The sequence below is a fragment of the Lagopus leucura genome, unplaced genomic scaffold (assembly GCF_019238085.1).
Source record: "Lagopus leucura isolate 7727_CA_CO unplaced genomic scaffold, USGS_WTPT01 Super-Scaffold_73, whole genome shotgun sequence".
Taxonomy (NCBI): Eukaryota; Metazoa; Chordata; class Aves; order Galliformes; family Phasianidae; genus Lagopus; species Lagopus leucura.
The window spans coordinates 31,347,870-31,371,580 of NW_024962252.1; the positions used below are offsets into that span (position 1 = coordinate 31,347,870).

At 36.5% G+C, this 23,711-nt stretch overlaps 1 protein-coding gene across 2 annotated transcripts; it reads left to right on the forward strand.

Moving 5' to 3' along the window:
• Window positions 1-167: 167 nt before the first annotated feature.
• UFL1 (UFM1 specific ligase 1) lies at window positions 168-22,794 on the forward strand. Of its 2 annotated transcripts, XM_042891909.1 has the most exons (19): window positions 168-264; window positions 951-1,096; window positions 2,813-2,841; window positions 3,486-3,583; window positions 4,395-4,509; window positions 5,275-5,405; window positions 6,012-6,070; window positions 8,240-8,386; window positions 9,527-9,702; window positions 10,335-10,514; window positions 10,874-10,994; window positions 13,258-13,380; window positions 15,912-16,032; window positions 16,982-17,145; window positions 18,240-18,370; window positions 18,504-18,584; window positions 19,373-19,458; window positions 19,916-20,096; window positions 20,775-22,794. In XM_042891909.1, the coding sequence occupies exons 1-19, from the start codon at window positions 188-190 to the stop codon at window positions 20,973-20,975; spliced, it is 2,367 nt and encodes a 788-aa protein (XP_042747843.1). In that variant the 5' UTR covers window positions 168-187; the 3' UTR covers window positions 20,976-22,794. The 2 variants fall into 2 exon arrangements, with proteins under 2 accessions (XP_042747843.1, XP_042747849.1); XM_042891915.1 differs by lacking the exon at window positions 18,504-18,584.
• The last annotated feature ends 917 nt before the right edge of the window (window positions 22,795-23,711 follow it).

The window sequence follows — 23,711 nt, forward strand, 5'->3', positions numbered from 1 at the left end:
GGACGGGGTTTCTACGAGCAGCCCGCCAACCTCGGATCCGCTCCTCGAAAGCAGCTGGGCTGACCCGCGGGCCGGAGACAGCCGGGCCGGCAGGGGGCGCTGTGTGCGACGGGCGCGCGGCGGAGGTGTGTTCGCTCTGGCTACCCGTAGCCGCCCGGCGGGGCTGACGTGGAACGGGAGGGCGGCCATGGCGGCCGACTGGGAGGAAATCAGGCGTCTGGCGGCCGATTTCCAGCGTGCTCAGTTTGCCGAGGCGGCCCACAGGTGAGCAGGGTGCGCCGGAATCGCGTCGGGCTTTGGAGCCCACGGTTGCGCCGGCAGCCGTCCCTGCCCGCCTCTTGAGTGGAGCCGAGCACAGAGCGATGCGTGTGTGGTGTGTGGGGGTGTTCGGCAGGCCCTGCCCCCGAGATGCTGTGCTAGCGCCTGTGAGCCCAGAACGGCACCTCTGGGGTCACACGCGGGTCTGTGTTCAGGACATAGCGCAGGTGCCTTATGGCTTACGTCTGAGCTGGCAGACAGCCTCGCAGCTCTTCTTCCTCTGCACTGTTGAGTATTCAGGGTTGCTGCAAGAGCCTGTGCGCGTTATGAAATAAAATATATTAAAAAATAAGGCGTTGAGGTAGCTTGTTAAGTGTCTGACCCGAATTCTGTAAGCACAGCCGAGCCTCCCTGCACAGGAAGGCACATCCTTACTGCGGGAGGAGCTGGCAGCTGATCGGGACGGGAATGGAAATCACATCTCAGCGGTGACTCTCCTGAGAAAAGCTGAGTGCCTCGTTTGTGGGGGATGAGAAAAGTATGCTCGTGACATAATTTTTCTGATCAGAAATGTATGTAATACACAGAAACGCAAAACAGTCATTTTCTTCCCTGTGCGTAGAATTGTCAAAACGTGAGTTGAAGTTAGCAGGTGCTTAGAATTAACTGGTTGTTCTTTGTGTTGTTCTCAGATTGTCGGAGCGGAACTGTATAGAAATTGTCACTAAACTAATTGCAGAAAAGCAGCTGGAAGTGGTGCATACGTTGGATGGGAAAGAATATGTCACTCCAGCACAGATCAGTAAGGAGATCTGGGATGAGCTCAGCGTTTGTGGTGGTAAGTGTCATGTGTGCTTTCTTCCTCTGAACCTGAAGATTAATTCTGAAGATCAGAGATAGATCTGAAAGTTTTGTTCAGTACCCATCGTGTTCCCAAAAAGGTGGGCACGCTCCTTGATGCTTCATCTATCCAGGAATTTGATTGTTTATTTTTTCATTTCAAGTCTGTATTAGGCTTTTACTTAATTATTCTCTTAAGCCGTTGTGGAATTTCTGAGGTGGAAGTGGTCTAATTTTAAATCCATTTTAAGTGTATTTAAATACTCAGCTGGGTGTTTGGCATGGACTCAGAATTTCAAAACCATTCTCTCTTCACATTGTTATTAATGACATTTTAAAATTATCATTGGTAGGTCTTATTTTACCTGTATGTGAAGCCATCTGCTTTGTCTGACCTGACGTGCATGTGCAGGGAGTTCAGTAGTGCTTCAAACTTCTTTTTGTCACTGATTGTAATGAGGAGACTGTATTGTACTTCAGTTATGTATGTGGGTGAATTTCACAATATTGTATGTTTTAAAAGATAAAGTTTGCAATGTTCTTATAGAATATCCGTTGTTTTGTTGCTATTACAAGTAAGTTTCAGTTTGTGACACCACTGTGTATCATATCTTTATGATAGTTTGATTTTAAAGTTCCTGAGGGAGTGGTTTTTTTTGTTTTTGGAGTTTCTCTACCAGTTTACTAGCAAAGCTATAGTGTAGAATAAGATCATGGAATCATAGACCCATGGAATCATGGTTTGGGTTGGAAAGGACCTTTAAGAACATCTAGTTCCAACCTCCTCCTATAGGCAGGAACACCTTCCTCTAGAACAGGCTGCTTACAGCCCCATACAACCTGGCCTTCAGTGCCTCTAGGGAGGGGGCATCCACAGCTTCTCTGGGCAGCCTGCTCCAGTGTCTCACCACCATCCCAGTGAAGAATTTCTTCCTAATATCTAGTCTAAATTAACCCTTATTCAGTTAAAAGCCATTTCCCCTCATTCTGTCACTACATTCCCTTATAAAATGCCCCTCCCCAGCTTTTCTGTATAACCTCTCCAGGCACTGGAAGGCCACTATAAGGTTTTCTCAGAGCCTTCTCTCTCCAGGCTGAAGAGCCTCAGCTCTCTTAGCCTGTCCTCTAAGGGGGAGGTGCTCCAGCCCTCTTCCTCCTCTGGATCTGCTCCAACAGCTTAGAACATCAAAGCACTGACCATTTCTTAGAACATCAAAGTTATCCATGGACTCTTCTGATAGCCTTGAAGATAAAAACCTCCCTTGCCCAGGGAGGTTGTGGATGCCCCGTCCTTGGACGTGTTTAAGGCCAGGTTGGACGGGGTCCTGGGCAACCTGATCTGAATGTGTATGTTTGGTGGCCCTGCTAGGCAGGGGGGTTGGAACTACATGATCCTTGGGGTCCCTTCCAACCCGGGTGATTCTGTGATTCTGTGATTCTGTGATCTGTAACAGCTTCATGTCCTTGTGTTGGAGGCCCCAGAACTGGACAGAGTACTCCAGGAGGAGTCCCATGAGAGCAGAGTAGAGTGGCAGAAGCACCTCTCCCCACTTGTGATTTCTTTCATTTGTCCATAATTAAAGCTGAAATTGGTCGAGTTGGTCTATGTAGAAGTAGTGAAGTATTTTGTATATAATGAATTACACTGTGTTCTAATCCTTTTCAAGCATGGTTTATGCACTAAAAGTGTGTTTGTACTTTTCTTTTTTTGAAGGTCGAATAAACATTGTTGACTTACAACAGGTAACTTTTTAATAATAAAAAGTATATTCTTCCTCCTTTTCATTACCGTATATATTATAAATGTGGATTTTGTCCATTATTTTATGCAGATTATTTTATGCTTCCGTTTGCTGCATTATTTAGAGTTCCTATGTGCTTAATGATATTCCATGATCTATGAAATCAGCCCTAAACATGCAGATTTCCTTGATGGACTCTTCCTTTTTAAACTGAGGGCACAAACAGAGAAGATATGTTTCCTATTTAAATCTAAAGCAGCAGGAGCATGCATAATTAACTTTGCACGCCTCTTTGGATCTTCCCTCTTCCTTCATTAATCTCTTGTCTCCACTAACCTTTATCCTCCAAGAGTCTTCCTCTGTGACTAATTTTCCCTTCTGGCTAGAGCAGAATTACTTAGAATCAGAAGACCTTTCTGAAACACAGCTTAGTATTATCTATCCATAGTTTTGTGCCCTTTTATTTACTATGCAGCTTTCTTTTAACATTGTCACAGTTGCAAAGTTTATTATTTTTTTCTCACTTTTGTTCCAAATTACAAATTTACTGTAGATGTGTGCATTATTAGGGAAAAAAAAAATCTTTTTTTCATTTAGTAGCTCGATGTTTGAGAATTAATTTCAGTTTTTACTTTTTATTTTTAGATAATAAATGTGGACCTTCTGCACATTGAAAATAGAGCTAATGATATCGTTAAATCAGACAAAGCTGTTCAGCTTGTGTTAGGACAGCTTATAAATGAGTGAGTACTTTCAGGAGCAACGTGCATAACTCACTTCTCTTCTGTTTTTGAAAATGCAAGCTAACAGTGATGATCAGTCTTTGGTGCTTTTGAGGTGAAATGCATTTTTCTTGATTGCTACTACAGCTGCTTGGTGACCACTGCTTCTTTTCCAAGTGGCTAGTGAGGCATGTCTGAAATCATCACTGAAGCCATGAATCAAAGGCATTTTGAATGTCTCTGTCTTGAGGGCTTTACTTCTTAGTTCCTCATGTCTTTATGTACAGGAGCCAGATTGCATTTTCTCTGTGGCTTCGCTGTTTGCCTCAGCTGTTGACAAACCCCCTCATTTTCACCTACTTCTTTGTTTACCTCAGAAGTCTAAGATGTGTGAGCAAGTTATTTCATGGCTTTCAGCACACCAGCAAATACTGCAGTAATGCTGTTTCGGGGATGTCTCTTTTATTGATTGTACTGCAGGATTTATTCGTGGCAAGGAATGCATAACTCCTGGCTCCCTTGAAGTACTGACACCTACTTTGCTCACTGAAGTCCTTTTCTAAGACTCCTTTTAATAAGATATTTTCCTGTTCCTGCTTTCCTGATGGATTCATACAAGCAGATAAATAACAAATACTAGCTGCAAGGTTACCAGGTTTTTAAAACACACTTTCACTGGCATTGTTCTCCTTTGTTCAATTACAATAACTTAGTTTATTTTGGAAAATTTATAACAGAAAGAGTTACATATAGTGTCAGGTCAATTCATAATTCAGTAGAGAATGTCTGTAACATGTTGTCTTTTGTTTTCTTCCCCTTGTTTTCAAATAAGGAATTACCTAGATCAATTAGCAGAAGAAATAAATGATAAACTACAGGAAACTGGCCAGGTGACAATATCAGAACTATGCAAGGCATATGACCTTCCAGGAGACTTCCTGACACAGGTGATGTAACCTGCCAACCTGGTTAGTGTAGAATCAGTTGTGTTCACCTTCTTTTGTCATCTTTGCAATAGCCATGGCTTTAATTGTAATGGGCTGGTTGTAATTCCAGGCAGAAAACAATTAATATATAAAGGTTGCAGTGTGACAGTTGTTGACAGATTTCTGTTTGATTTATTTGAGAGAAGATAGAAAGGTAACTTCATCAGTTTCATTAACTGTCTGAGAAGCAGAAATACAACAATAGAAACTTTTAAGGTTATTCAAGAACGGTAAATAAATGTTTTTTAAAGCTGAAGTCAAGATTCATGATAGAAATACAGAACTAACTTCTGTTAGTGACTGTTTGAGTGCTTAAAAGTATTGGGGTGAATTGTCTTAAAATTCATGACTTTCAATTGAGATGGGATTTTTTTTTTTTTGGAAGATATTTTTTCCAAGGGTAATTCTGAGACGTGATGGGTGAGCAGTCTTATGAGGTAAAATCATGTTGACTCTCTTAATTTATAAACAGAATCTTTGTTCCATTATCAGCTTCTACAGAAATATTTCTAAAGTATGGGAATTAATATATTGCTTTTCCTTATCTCTTGGAACATTCATTCACTTTTCACATATATGACCATCTCTTTCTTTTGCATTTGTTGTTGCTAATTTAATTCTTAACTATCAGAGAAAATGGATAATGAATTGGTTTGTTCAGGTTTGTACAAAAAAAAAATAATAAGAATACCCAATTTTAGTAGTCTTCCCCACTTCTGATTACAGGCTTTATCCAAGCGTTTGGGTAGAATTATTCATGGAAGGCTGGACCAGGAAAACCGTGGGGTGATTTTTACAGAGGCCTTTGTTTCCCGGCATCGGGCACGAATTCGTGGTCTCTTCAGTGCGATTACTCGGTAAATGGCAGCACCTGCAACCATGTATTAAAATATCTTGTTCCTGGTTCTTTACGGACCACGTTCACTTGTGGTGTAAAAAGAAAAGAGAGATGGGTGGCTACATTTATTTTAAATGCAGTTCGGTTCCCCGACTGACACGTTCAGTTATGTTAGATTTTGTTTTTTCTTTAAATGGAGGCCAGGAGAGCAAGGAAGGTGTGACTGAAACGTTTTTACGTTTTGGCTGAAGTTGTTGATGAGTAGCTTTTTAATAATGTGTTCAGAGAATATCTATCCTTGCTGTCATTGTGCTCCTCCCCAGTCAATTACGTACTGACATATATCCAGTACAAATGCTTTAAAAGTGGGTTTTTTTCTTATTATATTAATAATCTTCAACTTGCACAAACAAAAAACGCTTCCATATAATTCTCATAGCTCTGTTATATTTTATAATTCCATCATAATTTAAAATAGAAGCCTTTTAAGGAAGGCTTACACTGTTAAATTCCAGTGTAGTGGATTGATACTGTATAGTTTTGGCCATTTGGAATAGCATCTTGCTTCTAGATTCTCCAGGTCTGTTTCAGTAAATGCATTGTTTTCTTTTTGTCTTTTTACAAGGCCTACACCTGTAAGTAACTTGATCACACGGTATGGATTTCAAGAACATTTACTTTACTGTGAGTTTTCATTCAGACTTTTTTGTGTTTCTGTTCATTCATAGATTCTTTATTAATAGAAATACACTTTCAAGGGAACATTTTAGTATATGCTACCAATTCCAGAATAAAGCAATATGTTTCTCTGTAGTATAAAAAGTGTTAAACGTTTTGTGCTATCCATAACTAAAGGGATGTTCTCTGTATCTAAGGCAATGAGAGCATATAGTATTGAAATGCCCTTGGGTTTAGGGTGATGCAAGAAGTGCATTTTGTCATCTGTTATGTTATTTGCCTTTAGGTACTGGCAGTTTTATCAGTGAAGCACACAAAAGGGGACAGATTTTTATGTAGCCAAACAGCATTAACTGCTCTGGATTTTATTTATTGACTTTGCTATGTGATATTAGAGGCAGAGCTTTTGTTATGGTCACAGTTCAATGTCTTTGTATGCTGAGAGATAAAGCATACTGTTAAACTGTTTACTTTTGTTTTCTGCAACTCTTTAAATGGAAATTCGTGAAGATTTCCTATCCAACTGCTAATATTTCAACTTTTTCTAACATCGCTTCTGATATTTCAGCTTTTCTTTGACTACCAGGATTTCCTTCTCATCTGTTCAAAATTCTACTTAAAGCATCATTAGTCTTGTGTGCTGGCTGACCACATATTGCTGCTGTTGAGTATCTTTTAATGGTTTTTCTTCTCCTCTCATGGAAGTTAATATCTCTCTTCTGTTTGATTGGGTCCCTTTTCCTTCAGGCCACTGCATACTCAAGCTCCATTAATCTCTCTGCTTACTTTCTTGTTTTGTGACAAGCATATTCATTATAAATGAAAATCTTAGCATTTGAATCAAATTGTATAAATACTCTGCTTTCATATAATCAGTTTAAGGTTTTCCTAGGAAAAACTAGTACTTTGTTATCCAACTCTTTGTAGGTTAAGAGGAAAGTTACTAAAAACATAGATTTCTAGGTTTATTCATAATAATGCTGCAAAATAACAAATTTCATTATGCAATTAGTCTTTTTTAAACCGGTCCTGCCTGCAATTACATGATATTACATATATTACATGAATTACATATACTCCTCATGTATAATGTTAATATGAAGTTCTAGTGCTTTCTGATCACCAACAGTCAGCACAATGGCTAAGTGCATTTCTAGCACTGCTTTTTCTTATTTTTGTTGCTGCTGCTAATAAGTTAGTTCAACATTATCTTTAGTTCTTCTTACTGTATTTCATTCCATCTGCTGTTTCATAAGTTTTAAAAACCATATTACTGCCAGAACTCATTTGATGCATTTTTCAGTGATGCTATTTCAATTCCATAAATATTGAAGATATCTTTTTAATGATGTTACTTATACTTTTGTGCCTCTTCACAAAAGTAAAAAAAAAAAAAAAGGAAAAAAAATGCTGCAGAGCTTGACAGTTGAGGTATATTTTTCAGTATACCTAGTGACTTAACGAAAAAGCAAAAGCAGAGCGTAAGAGGCAAATCAGACATTCGTACCTACCTTTAATGAACTGAAAATACCTTAGCTAGAATCAAGAGAGGCTTAGGTCTTTGGTTCTAACAGTTACCAGTGCATTTGTTGTCGGCAGTGTTTGTGCTTTTTAAGTAGTTTTGTTCCTGGCAACAGTGTGAGCATTGCAAACTCTGAAGATGGCGACCAGTAGGCAAGGTGCTAACATTTGTGCAGGTTAGGTAACAGTTTCTTCTATCATTTTAGTGTGTTCAGACCTCTCTTTATTTCCTTCTTGGGTTACATGCAAATGGTGAATGCAAAAAGAACACTTTTAATAAAATATATTGTATTGTCTGCTCAGAGCAATCGCCTTTTATGACTGCATTTTCTAGATTAAAAACTGAAACTGTCCAGATATGTGTTGTATAAAAAGGGTTTTGATCCTTCCATAGTGGCTCGCTCTTTGAGAGCTTTGTATGATTTCCTGAGCTTTTGTCAAGAACGTTCTCAGAAGCATTAAAAATAATTGATACAATTCAGAAATGTTTCAGCAGAACAAGCGCTTGTAGCTTAATCTTTGGTTTCTTTCAAGTAATGCTAAAAAGAAAAACAACTAATGAAGGGGAAAATAGAATGGGAAAAATAATTGCTATTTTCTAATAAATGGGTACATCAAGATGAGAAATACTGTTTCGTTTTTTCCTTCTTTCAGCTGTGCTAGAAGAACTGGTTAACACCGGCCGTCTAAAAGGCACTGTGGTTGGTGGGAGGCAAGATAAAGCTGTGTTTGTTCCTGACATCTATGCCAGAACACAGAGCAACTGGGTGGATTCCTTTTTCAAACAAAATGGTTACTTAGGTAATTAATATTTTTTCTCTTAGATTACATGTCTTTCTTAAAAGCTAGTTTAGGTCATTAATCTTATGCTAGACAGAACCTGTAATAGAGTAAAGCCTCGCAAGAATAAGTAGAAATAAATAAAGTAGTTGATTCTCCTCTTTAGAGACTGTCTTACCATTGTTACTTCAGCACAACCATATTTCAGCATACAAAACCATGTTGTGAAACAGTAACAGTATTTCTTACAAAGCATGTTAAAAATGCTGCTTTTATTACTGTTCTGAAAACTTTTCCTAGACTGCTCATTTTGGACTTTCCACATGGTTGTATTTGACCCACACAGTTGGGAATTTTGGGTCAGATGTCCAGTCTGCAACCAAGCTTTGACTGTTAACTGTTTACATAGCCAAGAGTGTAGTGCACAAAAAGGAAGAACCTTTTCCACAAGATTTGCAAAACGAGAGTGGATAGCAATTAGTGTCCTAATTAGAGTCCTAATATGTATACCTAAGTTGAAGCTGAGTGATGACTAATGATGATTTAAAACAGGAGATGTGGGAAAATGTGGAGCTAAATAAACAGAGAATGTACCCTTATGGTCCCAAAAGGCAAGTCCCTAAATAGCAGTTAGTCTTGCATTTTGAAGAGTCTTGTCAAAGTTTACTGTAGTACTGTGAGGCATTTCTGTAATACTGCTTGACTAATACAGTGCTTGAATGTTTTCAGAATATCTTAAGTTTAAACTACCGAATGCTTTGAATGCCTTGCTTGAGAGGCATTGAATGATTCTACAACTGTATTGGAGAAAACAAAAAATTGCCATTTTATGTATTGTAAATATTCTGTTTATGTTAGAGTACTTTGGGAAGATGTCATTGCAAAGAGAGATTTTATAATGTAGGAATCTGAATTAAGCATTTTTTCCAAAACTTCACGTGGTAACGTTCATGACTTAATCTTCATATATATATATTGATTGTATTTACCTGTAACTTGTGCTGAAGTAAGTTTTAGGTGAGCATTGGCTTGAAGTTGCACCTAGGAGTTTCTGTGTAGGAACGTAATTCTTCTTCTCCAGCTTTTCAAGCAGATTACTTCTTAGGATCCAATGAGTATGTAACAGTACTTAACTTTAATGGGCTTCTAACTGTTTTTTAGAATTTGATGCATTGTACAGACTTGGCATCCCTGACCCAGCAGGCTACATCAAAAAAAGATACAAGTCCACAAAACTCTTATTTCTGCGAGCAGCTTGTGTTGGTCAAGAGATTGTGGACCGAGTTGAAGCTTCTGTAGATGAAGTTATCAGCTCTGGAAGTTGGATAGACGTAGCAGTAAGTGATTCTTTCTGTTGTTGGATTTATTTATTTTGGCAGATGTGCGTGTCAGATGTTATATTATTGAAACTGTACATGTGTGATGTACATCTCATGTTACAGGAGAAGAATATGCAGACTAAGATATAACAAGTGAAGTAACTTTTTTGGCCTTTAAGTTGATCTGAACAATAACAACGATAGACATGTCAGTATTCAGTTAGAGAGCAATATGTTTTCTTAGTATGTAAGTAACAGAAAGTGCTTACTTTCTGTAACAGAAAGTTACTTTCTGTAAGTAGAGAGTTATTAGCCATTTTCTTTAGTAAATTCTTAGGCCTTAGAGCATTACTGCGTCTCTCATGAGGAGGTCAGGTGTTGTTTTGGATCTGATGTTGTTCAGTATCTGCTGAGACACGTTTTGAAGTTGTGCTGTTTCCCAGATGTAGCACTGATGCTCTTGTGCAGTGTTCACTAGGGAAGAAGATCTAAAACAGTGTTTACTCTTAAATTACTACTTTTATTGTATAAGTGCAATATATTCTAAGTAGTTAACAGCTATGAAATGGGGTATCTGTGGATCCTATTTATCCACATGCAAATATGTCCATTCTATAATACATTATTGTCTATAAACTTCTTTACCTTAGACTCTTCTGCCAAGTTCATTGTCAGTAGAAGATGTTGGGATTTTGCTTCAGCAAGTGATGAGATCTTTGAACAAAAATTCTTCAAGTTTAGTCTTCAGTGACACCATCGTGGTCAGTGAGAAATTTCTAAGCAGCTGTACTGATCTGTTCTCTGATATGATGAAACAGAAAGCCGAAAAGGTATGGTTATTCAAGTGGTCAAGATGGTACATTGAGTTTCAGATTGTAGTTTATTTGGCTTTCGAGTTGCTGTTACCATCTCTTTGCTTCTTGCCTCAAATGCAGTTTATGAAAACAAGCAAAAATGAGGAAAGAGATTGTATTAGTGTAATGCAGTGTATATTCAGTTTTGCACGCTAACAATGTGATCTGATCCTGAACTTTTAAAAGAAGAATAAGTGCATCCTTGTGTGTTACTCACGGAAAACGTTGTCTTAGATTAGTATACTTCGAAGTGGCTAAATGGCTTAAATGTTCTTCTATCCATCTTCGTCCTTCTCTTTACCTTTTTTCTATTAATTGCATGTTCTTTGTTATAGGAAATGAAAAACAGCCCTGTTCATTTAATTACTGAAGAAGATTTAAAGCAGTCTTACGTTTTAGAAAATTCGTATGCTAATAAAAAAGACAAAAAAGATGAAAGAAGAAAGAAAGCAACAGGTAAGGCATAAAAAAAAATCTTAGCTTCAGAAATATTTAAAATTATTCTATTTTGTAGTCCAGTAATTTCCTATAGTCCACTGCTGAAGATACTTAGGAAACGATCCAGCTACTTCTTATGATTATACTATAGGTGTAGAGCTATGTACGTGAGAATGTATTTGAGATTTCAAAGTACAGTTGAAGTCCCATAAAGATATCCTGAGTTCGTCCAGCACAAGGCATCTGACTGTAGAAACAAGGAATCCATGTAGATTTTAATTTGAGACAGATTAGAAATAGTCATTTTAAGCCTTTGAAATCTTTCTATGTTTAAAACATTTTTAGAACACACTATTTTCAGTTCCAAAAACTATGTTGCTACAGCACGGCTCAGCAGTCTGTGTTGAACGCACATGCACAGTTTTATGTGCTACTGAAGGTAACAGTATTAGAGCACTGATGCATCTCTTTTAATTATATATATATCATCTGAAAATTAAAACATAAGATTCGGCTCTTAAAAAGGCCATGACTGAGTTGGCATGGAAACTAAACTTATTTTTGCCACAAGAGACAGCAGATTTTTCTAGGCCAGTAGCTGAAGCAGAAAAGCTTGAACTTTATTTGAACTGTGGTAAGCAGAATGTCTTCAGTTTCCAGTCTTCTAAGGATTAAAGACTCTACTCAGCATGTACACTGGATCTGTAGGTGCATTCACGTGTACAGATTGAACATATGCTGCACTGTCAGGAAGCACTAAGTAAAAAGTGGGGTTTTTTTTGTAGTGACTTAGCTATTTTACAATCAAAATCATGGTTTAAGTTCATTTAAGTTTTATTTCATAATGGCAAAACGTGACAAATGCCACATTGCCTATCTGGAAGCCTGTGTGTGACCTGCCAACTGCATAAGGGTAACCTGACCTGGCATATTGTTAATTCCATTTACACAATGCAGATCCTGCCATGTATTGTAGTAATGAAAATGTGGGGGTTGCAAAATAAATTGTCAGTTGTCTTTTATAACAGTCTTTTACAAACAAGAGACTGCAGAAATGATCCTTCCCGTGGACTGAAGTCATACACCATACCTTTTCTAGCTGAAGTCTTGCTTGTTTGCTTTCTGGATAAGATCTTGACTGCAGATTGTTGCTTTTTCTGTAGTGCTATTAAAGTGAAATACAAGATGAAAGGAGCTTTTTTGGCAAAGTAGCTAATATATTGCATACTTGACAGTTTGTATCTGCTCACAGTGTAGTCACATTTCAAATAGACTTGTGGAAAATATCCATTCTTTTTTATGTTTTGAGAGATCAAAACTCAGAAGATTTCACCGCGTTTTGTTATCTGCAGCTGAACAAGTTTGTTGTTCCAGCAAAATAATTGTGTCCACACGGGTTTCTAAGCAGTATCATCTTGCCTTTGTTTTTCCTTTTCTTAAATGATAGTACTGTTGGGACCTTATATGTATATGCAAAAATAATTAGTCTCTCAAGACTTAGGGACTGTATAGAACTGATTTTTAGTCTCTCAAGACTTAGGGAATGTATAGAACTGATTTTTCTGGAGTTTAGATTTCTTCTAACTTAAAAAAAAAAAAAAAAAAGGAGAGCAAACAGATAAACAGCTTACATTATGCAGAAGGACTGTATTGCACACTGAGATGCTGTCTGCAGTGCGAATACATGGATTGTGGTACCTATGAGCTAAGTAGTTTGTTATATTTGTCAGGACAGAATCATCTCATTGCTTTACTGTCATTGAGGAATAGCTGAACAAGAGTTAGCTCTCTAGTTAATTGAATGCCCACTTGCAATAATATTTTGGATAAATGTTTACCGTGGAGGATTATTTCTCTGACAGTTAACAAAGTCACATTATCTGGAATGTTTTAGAGTAGCTTTGTTATTTGGCATCACTGAACAAAATGCTAAATGCTTACTAAAATACTATCTTCAGCCAAAAGAAAATCTCCTATTCCATAATGGAAATTATTATTGCATTTGCTTTCATTTGCAAAAAGATATTACAGCTTTGGTTATTTTAATGATAATTTTAATTTGACATGGCTGGCATTTGTGATTGTTTATGACTGTAGTTTAAATGAGGATTTCACTTGGTATGCTTTTTTTTTTAATCTTAAGAATGGAACTGTTATGACACTAGTGTACTGGTTGATATATATTTTTTAATTAACAAGTACTGCAGATAAATTACCATAATATTGCTAACTTTTAAGTGCTGTAACTTCATTATGAAATAAGCAAGTAATTCTCCACCAGAGGGCAGTGGAAGCACGAGAGGAGGAGGAGGTGGTAATGCTAGAGAAATCAAGATTAAGAAAACAAAGAAGAAAGGAAGGAAGGATGCTGACAGTGATGAAGAGTCACAAACCACCAGCACAGGTATGTTTGGGTACTTTCTATTCATGGCTACATGTTCATTATCATCAATTGCTTTTCAACACCTCTGATTTCTCTATTGTATTGGTAAGTTCCAGTTAAAAAGGAATATGAGAGTACTGTCCCATTAGAATTGTACCAATGGATGTAATACTGTTATTTAAATGAAATGCTCGTATCATAATCGTGGAATTATATAAAGTAGCCTTTAAGAAAGTAGCCTAAGTCAAAGAATTTAGAGCAGATACTTTAAAACTCTGGTTTTATGTAAGAAACACACTGGATTTTAGGATAAATCAATGTATGCAAGTATATGAAAGGAGGGTGCAATGGGTTTGGAGCTAGGCTTTTCTCAGTGGCACTTGGTGCCAGACAAGAGGCAAAGAGCACAAACTAGAACACAAGATGTACCCTCTGAATATCAGGAATTGCTTCTTTCTGTGGGGGTGATGAAGCATTGGCACAAATTTGCTAATGGTGAGAGATGAGAAGAGAGATGGTGAAGCCTTTGTCCTTGGAGATGCTTAGAAGCTGCTTGGACAAGTTACTAGGAAAGCAGCTCTAGGTGCCCTTGCTTGAGCAGGGAGGTTGAACTAGATGACCCTCTAGAAGTCCCTTCCAACCTCAACTGATGTGGTTATTTTAGTTGGTTTCTTAACTTTCGTTGAACAGTGTATGATAAATAGAGTAGTTTGTATCCAGCTCCATTAGTATTTTAAAATAAGATCCATCTTGCTTTTTACTGAGATCTTTGTGTTTGAGCTAGTCACCTTTGTAACTTCACATTTTAGTGTGAGAAAGAAGGTACTTTGAAGGTCTATCTGTCTGACTGGTTTTAGATGTGTTTTATTGGATGAGTCTGCATCACTCTCTATTCTTGACCATTTCTTCCAACTGACTTAGGAAGAGCATGGATGGCTTCCTCAGAAGTTGATGCATATGCTATTAGACTTATATTTAACAGTGGCTGAAAATGAAACAGTGATAATTTTTATTACATCTTTAATTCAAATACAGGACCGTGTGTTTCCATTTTATATGTAGTGTTTAGACATTGAATACTGACTGCAAGATATTTCTAAACAGAATGTTTGAAGCTTTGATATAGAGCGCCTTAATTTTGGGTCATACTTCTCTCACAGTTTTCTGTGATTTACACACAGATGAAGTTATTTTTCAGGATTGCTCAGGTACTGAGTAAACTGTGTTAAATTGCCCCTTTCTGGTGTAACTTCTCATGTTTAACAATTGTTTCTACTAGTTTTGCAGAATTATAGTAAACAGATTGTGTTTGGTGGACTTCACTTTTGCATCAGTTCTTTGATGGGAAAAAAATACTCAGTTGTCATATTCAAACTAAAATCCAGGATAAGTACAGATGTAACCATTCAAATATAAGTAACATCCTTCAAATCCTGATTTAAGTTCCCTTTCCACCTCTTTCACTAAGTATTGTATGATGATAATTACTGCTGCAGCATGACTGAGAAAGTTATGATTTCCATTCATTCAGTTTCCTTAGGTACAAAATAACCCTTCTTTATGCTGCAGCTGGTACATGGAATGCCTGTCTCTTTCTGGTTCGCTGTCACTGTCCTGATCTCATTTTCAGATGTAAAAACTAACTTCTGCTGCTTGCTGATGATCTTAATATTTTGCCAAAACCAAAGTACGGATGTAGTATTTAATGTGCGTTTGCAAGCAGCTTATAAGGTGATCTTACTACTTGTCTGGTTTAATTTTCTTACTTTAATATGTCTAAAGTTTTATGTACTGTAATCTCTAGCTGAGGGTCCTGTTACTGATCATTTATGTTACTGAATGGGGTTAAGGAAAAAATAAACAACCTTGTGAAATTTCTCAAATAATAATGTTCTATTTAATTTTGATATTTGGCATTGATATTGTCATCCTTCCAAACAAATACGGACCAGACAGTTTTGAAATCTTTCACCAAAAGTCCATTTCAGTATATTTCTTCAGTTGTTTGTAACAGAAAATAATTTTTAGGGAATCAAGAGAGAAATTTCACCAGTTTTTTTGTACATGCAGACTGTAACTGTTGTCTGTAGTCATGCTTTCTTTTGGTAATGACTCTGCAGATGTTTGAATTTGGAAGCTGTGTAATCAATCAATATATAGATGTTATAATTAAGAAATATACAGGAAAGTTAAGCTAAACAGGTTATTATAATAAAGAAGAATGGATGGAAAGCTTACCCTAGTCCTGGACTTGCTGAGAAGACTCCAAGAGGAGCAATCTCCAAAAGAGATCTTGCCTATTGGTAGTCAGCACTTAAATGGGGTCTAGGAGAGGTGGAGCCAGGCTCCACGCCTTCAGGTAGCCCAGGAGAATTGTCTTCACCTGTGCTCCCAGGGCTGAATCATTGCTCGCCTCAGGTGGTCAATCAGAGGTTCATGCTGTGATTCATCAGTTCCCATACAGAAGCATTTCCATGTCTCGTGTCACACGGTAGCTACAGCAATGTTAAGTATAAACTTTGGTCAGTGAGTGTTGTTTATGGCCACTGCAGGTAGGAATAAGCAGCTGGAGTTCCATTTCATGTCGCAAGAGGAAATGCAGGATGTTTTAAAGACCCATTTGCAGGACTGCCCTGAAGAGCTCATTACAGAACTTGCTGAACATCTAATGAGGTAATTTCCATCATTCAAATAGCGTTAGAAAGTCTGTGGTTCATTTCAGAAGAATCTCTCAATTCTGTTTTCTTGTTTAGGGAAAAATAATTTTACTGATGGAAGTGAATTACAATATCTTCTTTCTATACAGCTCCATCTTACATAATTCCTTCTTTATTAGAAAGCTGTACTGATACAGTAATGGGAAATAATGCCTCTGCCTAGCTGTAGTTGTCAGCAAGTGATTTTAGATTCAGAAGTATATTTCTCCACCCTTACATTGATCTGTGTTGAGATTTCATCATTCCTGTCTTCTGTACATTATTGCTATATTCATGTTCCGTGTTCCTTGTGTTACCACTGGCACCTGTGGTATATAGTTAGCTACTCAGGTCAGCAAACTGATGTAGTAAGAGATGAATAATTTCTTTTAAAAAGATACACCATGCAAGAGAGAGATATGAATATATGTGTTCTAGGCAAAAAGAACATGAGAGGACCATAACAGCTTTACCTTGGTTAAACTTGGAGTGCAGCAGTAACTGTGCCTTAAGAAGGGTAGATGCTGTGTTAATGCATCTTAAGCTTGCAATCTTATGGCTCTCATGGTTCTAAAATCTGCATACTGACTCTTTAAAGAATTTGAGAATAGCATTGCTGCAGTAAATCTTCTCCTGTCTTACATCTCTTCCCCATTTAAGAGCTGTTATGACAATAAAGCTTTGTTAAGCACTTACATACCATGCATACTGTAACTGGTAGTACTTCTGCAATTACAGAAATATATTTGAATTTCCTAATGCTTTTTTTTCTCTCTCTTTTCAGTTACTTGCTTTTTATTTATTTTGTAACTCTTTGGCTTTCACGTCCCACTCATTTACTGGTTTAGGAGATAGATTTCTCTGCTGGTATGTTTGGAAAACCTTCAACGTTTTTATGCTTAATTTTTTTTCTCTCCTGTTCTAAGACCTCTAACAAAAAGTTACCAGGAAGTTGTGCGTTCCGTTTTCACATCTTCAGCATCTTCCTCCGGAGCAAGCAGAAGACAGACTATGAAGGACTTGCAGGAGGAGTTCTCAAATATGTACAACAACATTCGATTATTTGAAAAGGGAACCAAGTATTTCACAGGTATAATAAACACATACTTTATAAATACTTACTGAAGAGTCCGGAATTTATTTCAGAATCTACATGCAGAGTCAGAGGAGAACAACAGTTTCAAGAAGATGAGAAAACTTTAGGATGTATTTACAGTGTTTAAAACTGACCTCGCACTGATGTGCACTTTGTACACTTTCTGAAATACATTCTCTTCATATCCACAGTCTTCATTCTGTCCAAATTATTGTGTGTTCTTGTCCTTCTTGTCTCTTCTTCTGAAATGTTTCTTTTGAAATGTCACTTCCTTCACAGTTCTTATTATTTCTTTAAGATGTATAGTAAACTTAGTTCATTCTGTCACCCGTGTAATTAATGAAAGCATGGAATACTTGCTGATTCTGAAAACCCCCACACTTCTCTTGGTTTGGTATTGAAAGAAACTGCTCCTTGAAGATGGTTTTTCAAAAAGGTGTAGATTGATTTTTCAGTAGGTTACTTTGTAATCTCATTTTTAGCTACCTGTATTTTGTTACAGGAAAGTAATATTGGGAAAATACTATAGACATTTCCAAGATTCTGTGCTTTATTCAGTTTTCTTTGAGAACTTTATCTGTAGCAAGTTTACAGCAAAAAGAAATACCAACACACAAAATCTAGATACATTCCTGTGGTTTGAAATAAATGGAATTATTTCCCATTAACTTCTGTTCTTGTACGCTGGTTCTTCTTTGAAAAATTCTATTTCAGTCTTACCTCCTGTGCCTGCTTAGTTTAACTGCTTGTCCCATTGCCTTTATGTACTTCTTACCAGTTGATGGGTAGAATCAATGCTGTATTAGTAGTTCAGGAGGATTGCACAGGGACTTATATACCTTTGAAGCACAGTGCGTTAAAATGCACTTACAGATTTGAAAGCTCACATTTATGCTGAATAATATTCCATAAGAAACTGCAAATGAGAGCTGTTTGCTTCATGCATTCAAATGAATTTCTAGTGCTAATGTTTGTAGTTGGTAGAGTCCATGTTTTGGAAAGTGTTGTGATAACTGTTCATATGAAGCAAATAGCTGTAGTAAGGTATTTTCCTGTCTTTTTATTTTTATTCTATTTTTTTCTAACAGATGAGACTCAGACTAACCTTGCTAAGCACCTGTTGAAGACTGTCTGTACCGACATTACAAATCTGATTTTCAACTTCCTAGCATCTGATTCAATGATGACAACGGAAAATTATTCTTCCATTACAAGTGAGGTACAGAGCTATCAGTTCCTTTTCAGCAGTTTCAAGTAGTTGAGTGATTTATTTAATTATCTTCTCTCTTGATACGTCCACAGCTAAAATAGTAATCAGTATTACTAATTATTTCCATTCCTCTCTCATACAGGTGAGGACCAAGATTTTAGGTAAATTGCCAGAAGATACCAAAGGTCCTTTAACTAAACTGCATGCTTCTCTGAATGGCAAGGTAAAGCGTTCCAGAATCTTTGAGTTCAGGTTCTGGTGATGTGCTAATAAACAGCTGTAATGCATGGTATGGTATTGCCCTGCATGTTGCAGGGGGTTGGAGATTCATGATCCTTGAGGTCCCTTCCAACCCTGGCCATTCTGTGATTCTGTACAGTACATAACTACTGCTGCAGTGAGAACTGGAGACATCTTTTGAATTTGTCTAAGCCAAAGTACTTCTTTATATGAATTTTAACAGGTGATATTTGATCTAACATTAGAACTGGTAGTTAGCTAGCTGTTTGCTTCCAGATGGAATCTAGTGCATCTTTTATTTGTAAATGAGAAAAACAGAATCTGAGAGATAATCTGCGGTATAGTGGTTGTTGCTTCTTGTAATTGAAAGATTGTTTTCTCCTGTATTCTTCAACCAAGTATTCTTTAGTATTTAAAAAAAAATATATATATATATATACAACAGATAATGGCAGTGAAGTATAAATGAATGTGATTTATTACTTCTTATATGCAAGATGCCTTACTGTGTGTTTCTTCAGAAGAAAAATCTGTAAGGAGTTGCAAAATTTGTTTCTTTTTAGTATTTCACTTTCAGACCTGATGTCTTATACTATAGTTTGCATGTTTAAATATATGAACTGTTGGAAGATGAAAAAAACGTTCGTTAAAATTGTTGGTTTTTTTTCTGTAGTTCACTCCAGTTGTATTTGGGATGATTAGCTGTGAACAGTAATTACCTCATTTTGTAGCCTGTTAACACAGATTCTTACATCTGTTATTTTTTAATAGAGTTTAGAAGATTTCCTCTCATACCTTGATACTGCAGCAGATATTTGTGATATTATGGTGAAAAAAGGAGACAAAAAGAAGGAAAGGTACCTTAATTGTGTTTATTCTGTGTACACTATGTGAAAATTAGCTCTGTTGCTGCACAAATGTCAGTTGATTCATTTGCTAGCAGTCACATTGATTGTGCAAGTACGAGTCAGTTGTTCTTTCCAAACTGTTTATCTGAAAAATACAAAGGTGGGCAGTCCCAATTTTGTGGGAGAAGGCAGACAGAAGGGTTTGTATTTAGCTAATTTGGCTGACTGATTACATTTAAGTTTGCTAGGGTGGTTTGCAGTATCTGAGTTCCACCAGTGCTTCCATTTTTGGTTTTTGTATTTTTTTTGTTTTCCCTTTTAATAAGGAATATCACAAATATCACATCAAGAATCGGTCAGTCAGAGAAGAAAATAGCATTCTTAATGTCAGATATGTTTTAGAGTCTATTATGAATTATGACAGAATGGGAAACAGATTTTACTGTAATCTATTCTTGTTCCTTAGGCAAGTCCTGTTTCAACATAGACAAGCTCTGATTGAACAGCTAAAAGTAACAGAAGATCCAGCTCTTGTTCTGCACCTGACATCAGTACTGTTATTTCAGTTTTCAACCCACTGTATGCTTCATGCACCGGGAAGATCTGTACCACAGATCATTAATTTCTTAAGCAGCAAGATCCCAGAGGTATTCCTTTCTGGCCTTATTGCATGAAAGAGCTATTTTTCCTATGACCAAATGGAATTATAGTAATGCTGCTATATAAGACGGGCATCCTGGTGTTTCATGTCTGATCACTGCCGTATGTGCAGAATGTCGTTTGCCTGATCTATAATGTATTTTAAGTCTATTTTCAATATTTTTAATGAAGTCCATCTGTCATTAGTACATCAGTACTGAAGCTTTTGCCTTTACCTGCAGCTAGCTGCATACTGTGGGGTGTTAAAAATCACTGACAATTCTTGCAACTCTCTCTTTTCTCCGAGCTAGAGTGTGATTGCTTTGAACTTTTCTAATTCAGCTTGAGAAAAGAGGTACCTCTCCAAAAATTGAAATATTCAAATTCTGTATCCAATCTGCCAAAACTGATTATTTTTACTGACTACATTGCTTTATTGTTTCAGTTAATTGTCCTGTTCCTGCTGCATGGGTGGGTGCACTTTTCATTTTTCCCCCTCTCTGACTGTTTCTCAGAATTTAGGTTGCAAAACACTTCGATGGAAATATATTTGCCTATTACTTTCCTCTTCAGACAAGAATGGGAAGATGTTTTCTTTTTTAACATTTACTCTTCAGTCAATTAAAGGTCTGTGTTATCTTTTCCATTACATTGACTTTTTGTTCTGTTTTGTTTTTTCCTCTCAGGATCAGCATTCTCTGTTAATCAAATACCAGGGATTAGTAGTGAAACAGTTGATCAGTCAGTCTAAGAAGGCAGAACAGGAGGATGACAATAAAACAGAGGAAGAAGGAGCAGATACCATTCGGAAGGAGCTCCAGGAAATCACTACCTCTGTCAAAGATCTTGTTCTCAGACCTAGAAAATCTTCTGTAACAGAGGAATGAGTACTGAGTGTGTCCATCATACAGCTTGAAAATGCTTGAAAAACTTTAATATTTGGCTTCTATTAAATGACAGCCAAGGAGCACATCATCATGTAATGGTGACAAATGGACTTTTGTTTATCTACTACTCCATCATACACGTAAGATGTATATGCATATAAGATATTAATACATTGGATGAGGAGGATGCTTTGGGTATAAAATTGGTGGTTTTGTTTTAATTTGCAACTTCACTTGCAGACTCAAGAAATGCTTTCTCTTGTGATAACACTGTATTCTGTTACATGCACTTGTTTATAGATTTGCTCTTCTGATTTGGATTTGTCATGGTGTAAGGGTTGCATTTAAGTGTGCATAAGAATGTATCTTAATTTTGAAGACTAGGTTTGAAATAATAATTCTTATAAATAGTATACAAACGGAAGCCCATTTTTACATTTTGATAGAATTAGTGGATGTTTTCTACTAAAGAGTGAAACCATCAGGTACAGGGTCATATTCCTAAACTTGAAAGAAGTGATCCAATATTTATGTGAGTCTCTAAATATACTGAAATCTTTTGAAAATCAGCACACCCATGCTATTTATGTGTATTCTATTAATGGCAGTAATGGCAGCTCATTTAAAACTAATTTAATTGGGACAGAGGAGGTGTAATCCTTTTGCATGGGTAATTTGAGGATGGGTAAATAGTATTTCACTTGCCATAATTAACATTCTGTGTGTTCATTCAGCAGTCTTGTTGAATGCTCTGTCCAGTTCCCTTAGCTGTACCAAGCACCAGCTTGCATTCTGTCAGCTGCTTTGAGGGAACTTCTGATGTTCTGTTTACCCCAAGTTTTTGGAAAAGAATTTAAATATTAACATTTAAGATCTTTCTACATAAATTCTATAGACTGTTTTTCTAATCTGAAATAGCTAAATGTTGAATGTTTCCCTCAAGTTTTTTACTTGCCTTGTTTCCACAAGGACTTTGGCTTGAGGAAGGTAAAAAATATGTAAAATAAAATCTTTTGAGTTCTGCCACTGTTATTGACATAATTATTGTATGTCAAATGCACTTCTGATTTGTATTTAAGAGAAGGTAGTTTTCAAACCAGAAATGTTTTAGTTGTATCAGGTCCTTCTTGACCTTGCATTACTTCAGTAATGCCCATTGATTTCATGCAAGACAAGAAATCTGAAAATGCCATTCACCCATTTTTGCCAAAATTCTTTGATGCTGAAAGGAAGCAAATAGGTTCTATGCAAGTTCTGCTTTGTTTAAATATATTTTTTATTGTTATTATTTTTTAAAATATTTGTTTCCCAGCATTTAGTCTGTTCTATGTGGTTGATCAAAAGTATCTGCTAGCTTGGAAATAAAAGAAAAAAAAAAAAGTTGGTGAGGCCCAGTATGAAAACTCAGTAATGGATTAACTGTGATGGATTTTAACCATACATAGAAGTACCTAATGTTTAACAATATTCCCTTCATAATTCTGGTCTTTTACACATTGTAAGGCAAAAACTGTGCCAGAAAGAATAGAGCTAAGGCAGAATCAAAGATAGTTTTTCTCTTTGACTGGAGGATACCTTTGCGAACACTGAAGAGTAAGATGAAAAATACTGTATTTACCTTTGTTTAAGAAAGAATTTGCATATGGAGAATAGGCTTGGTTTGCTGTTATTTGGCCAGAATAATCACTGTGCTCTACAGTGAACATAAACAATTTTGTAAGACATGAATCTATTTTGTAAATAATATGCTATGTGATATTCTGTATGCAAATGTGAAATTATTTTAATAAAATTAAATGATGAGGTATTTAAAATGCAATATTGACTTAAGCAGTGATTGTTAGTCTTGCAGTGTACAGCTTCCAAAAGGTTATATGCACTTTTTGATTTAACATGTTGTTTTGAGCATTCCTATATTTTTGATTGATACTGTTACATATTATAAGAGTAACTTACACAATCTACTATATCATGCATCACAGTTGCTATATGGTAGCCATTATTATAAGAATGATAAAAATATATGTATCATTCTAATTAGATAAGAAAGATACACTAGAATTCAGAAATATCTTCTGGCTACTAAGAATTCTAGTAGATAAAGGTAGGAAAACCTTCATAGATTTTTTTTTAATCTCAAATGTGAAAAATCAGTCTTCAGTTCATCAGATGGGAGTATCTTGAGAGAGAAAGAAAAAGAATATTCACAATTTTCTGATTATTACCCATGAGAAATGTTTTGGAGAGTAAGAGTACTCTCGTCTTAGAAATCAGAGGTTCCATTTACAAAACAGAATCAATTATTGGCATAACTAGGAAAATGAAAGGTAACATGCAGTATGCAAATCAGTGCTGTTAATTTAGCTTTAAGTAGTAAGCGTGATCTTGTGTCCTACACCTACAGTCTTTAAGCAGCACCATTATAAAGCTTCTAAAAGCTGATGTGAATATATATAAACAGGCTTCTCAATCTCATCTACCTCTACAGTCAGCAAATTAGAATTGATTTTTTTAACTGTAAGCAGTAAAAAATTTCAGCATCCTTTTTTTTTTCCCCCGGTTTTAAGTGGCAAAATCTGACTTTTGTAGCTGTTTGTTTCCAGGCCTGCTGGAAATAAGTAAACTGTTGCTCTACTGGATCTTACAGCCTTCTTTCCAATTCTGTTCTGCAACTTCTTAAATAACAAAAACAGACAAACAGAAGTCCTCAAGTTTTCAAGTGATAGCACTGGGATT

Excerpts from the sequence above, each read along its gene's own strand:
- UFL1 (XM_042891909.1), top strand. The coding sequence starts at position 188 with ATGGCGGCCGACTGGGAGGAAATCAGGCGTCTGGCGGCCGATTTCCAG. Across the intron at positions 265-950 it reads TTTGCCGAGGCGGCCCACAG|ATTGTCGGAGCGGAACTGTA; the intron begins GTGAGCAGGGTG and ends TGTTGTTCTCAG. Across the intron at positions 20,097-20,774 it reads TAAGCAGCAAGATCCCAGAG|GATCAGCATTCTCTGTTAAT; the intron begins GTATTCCTTTCT and ends TTTTCCTCTCAG.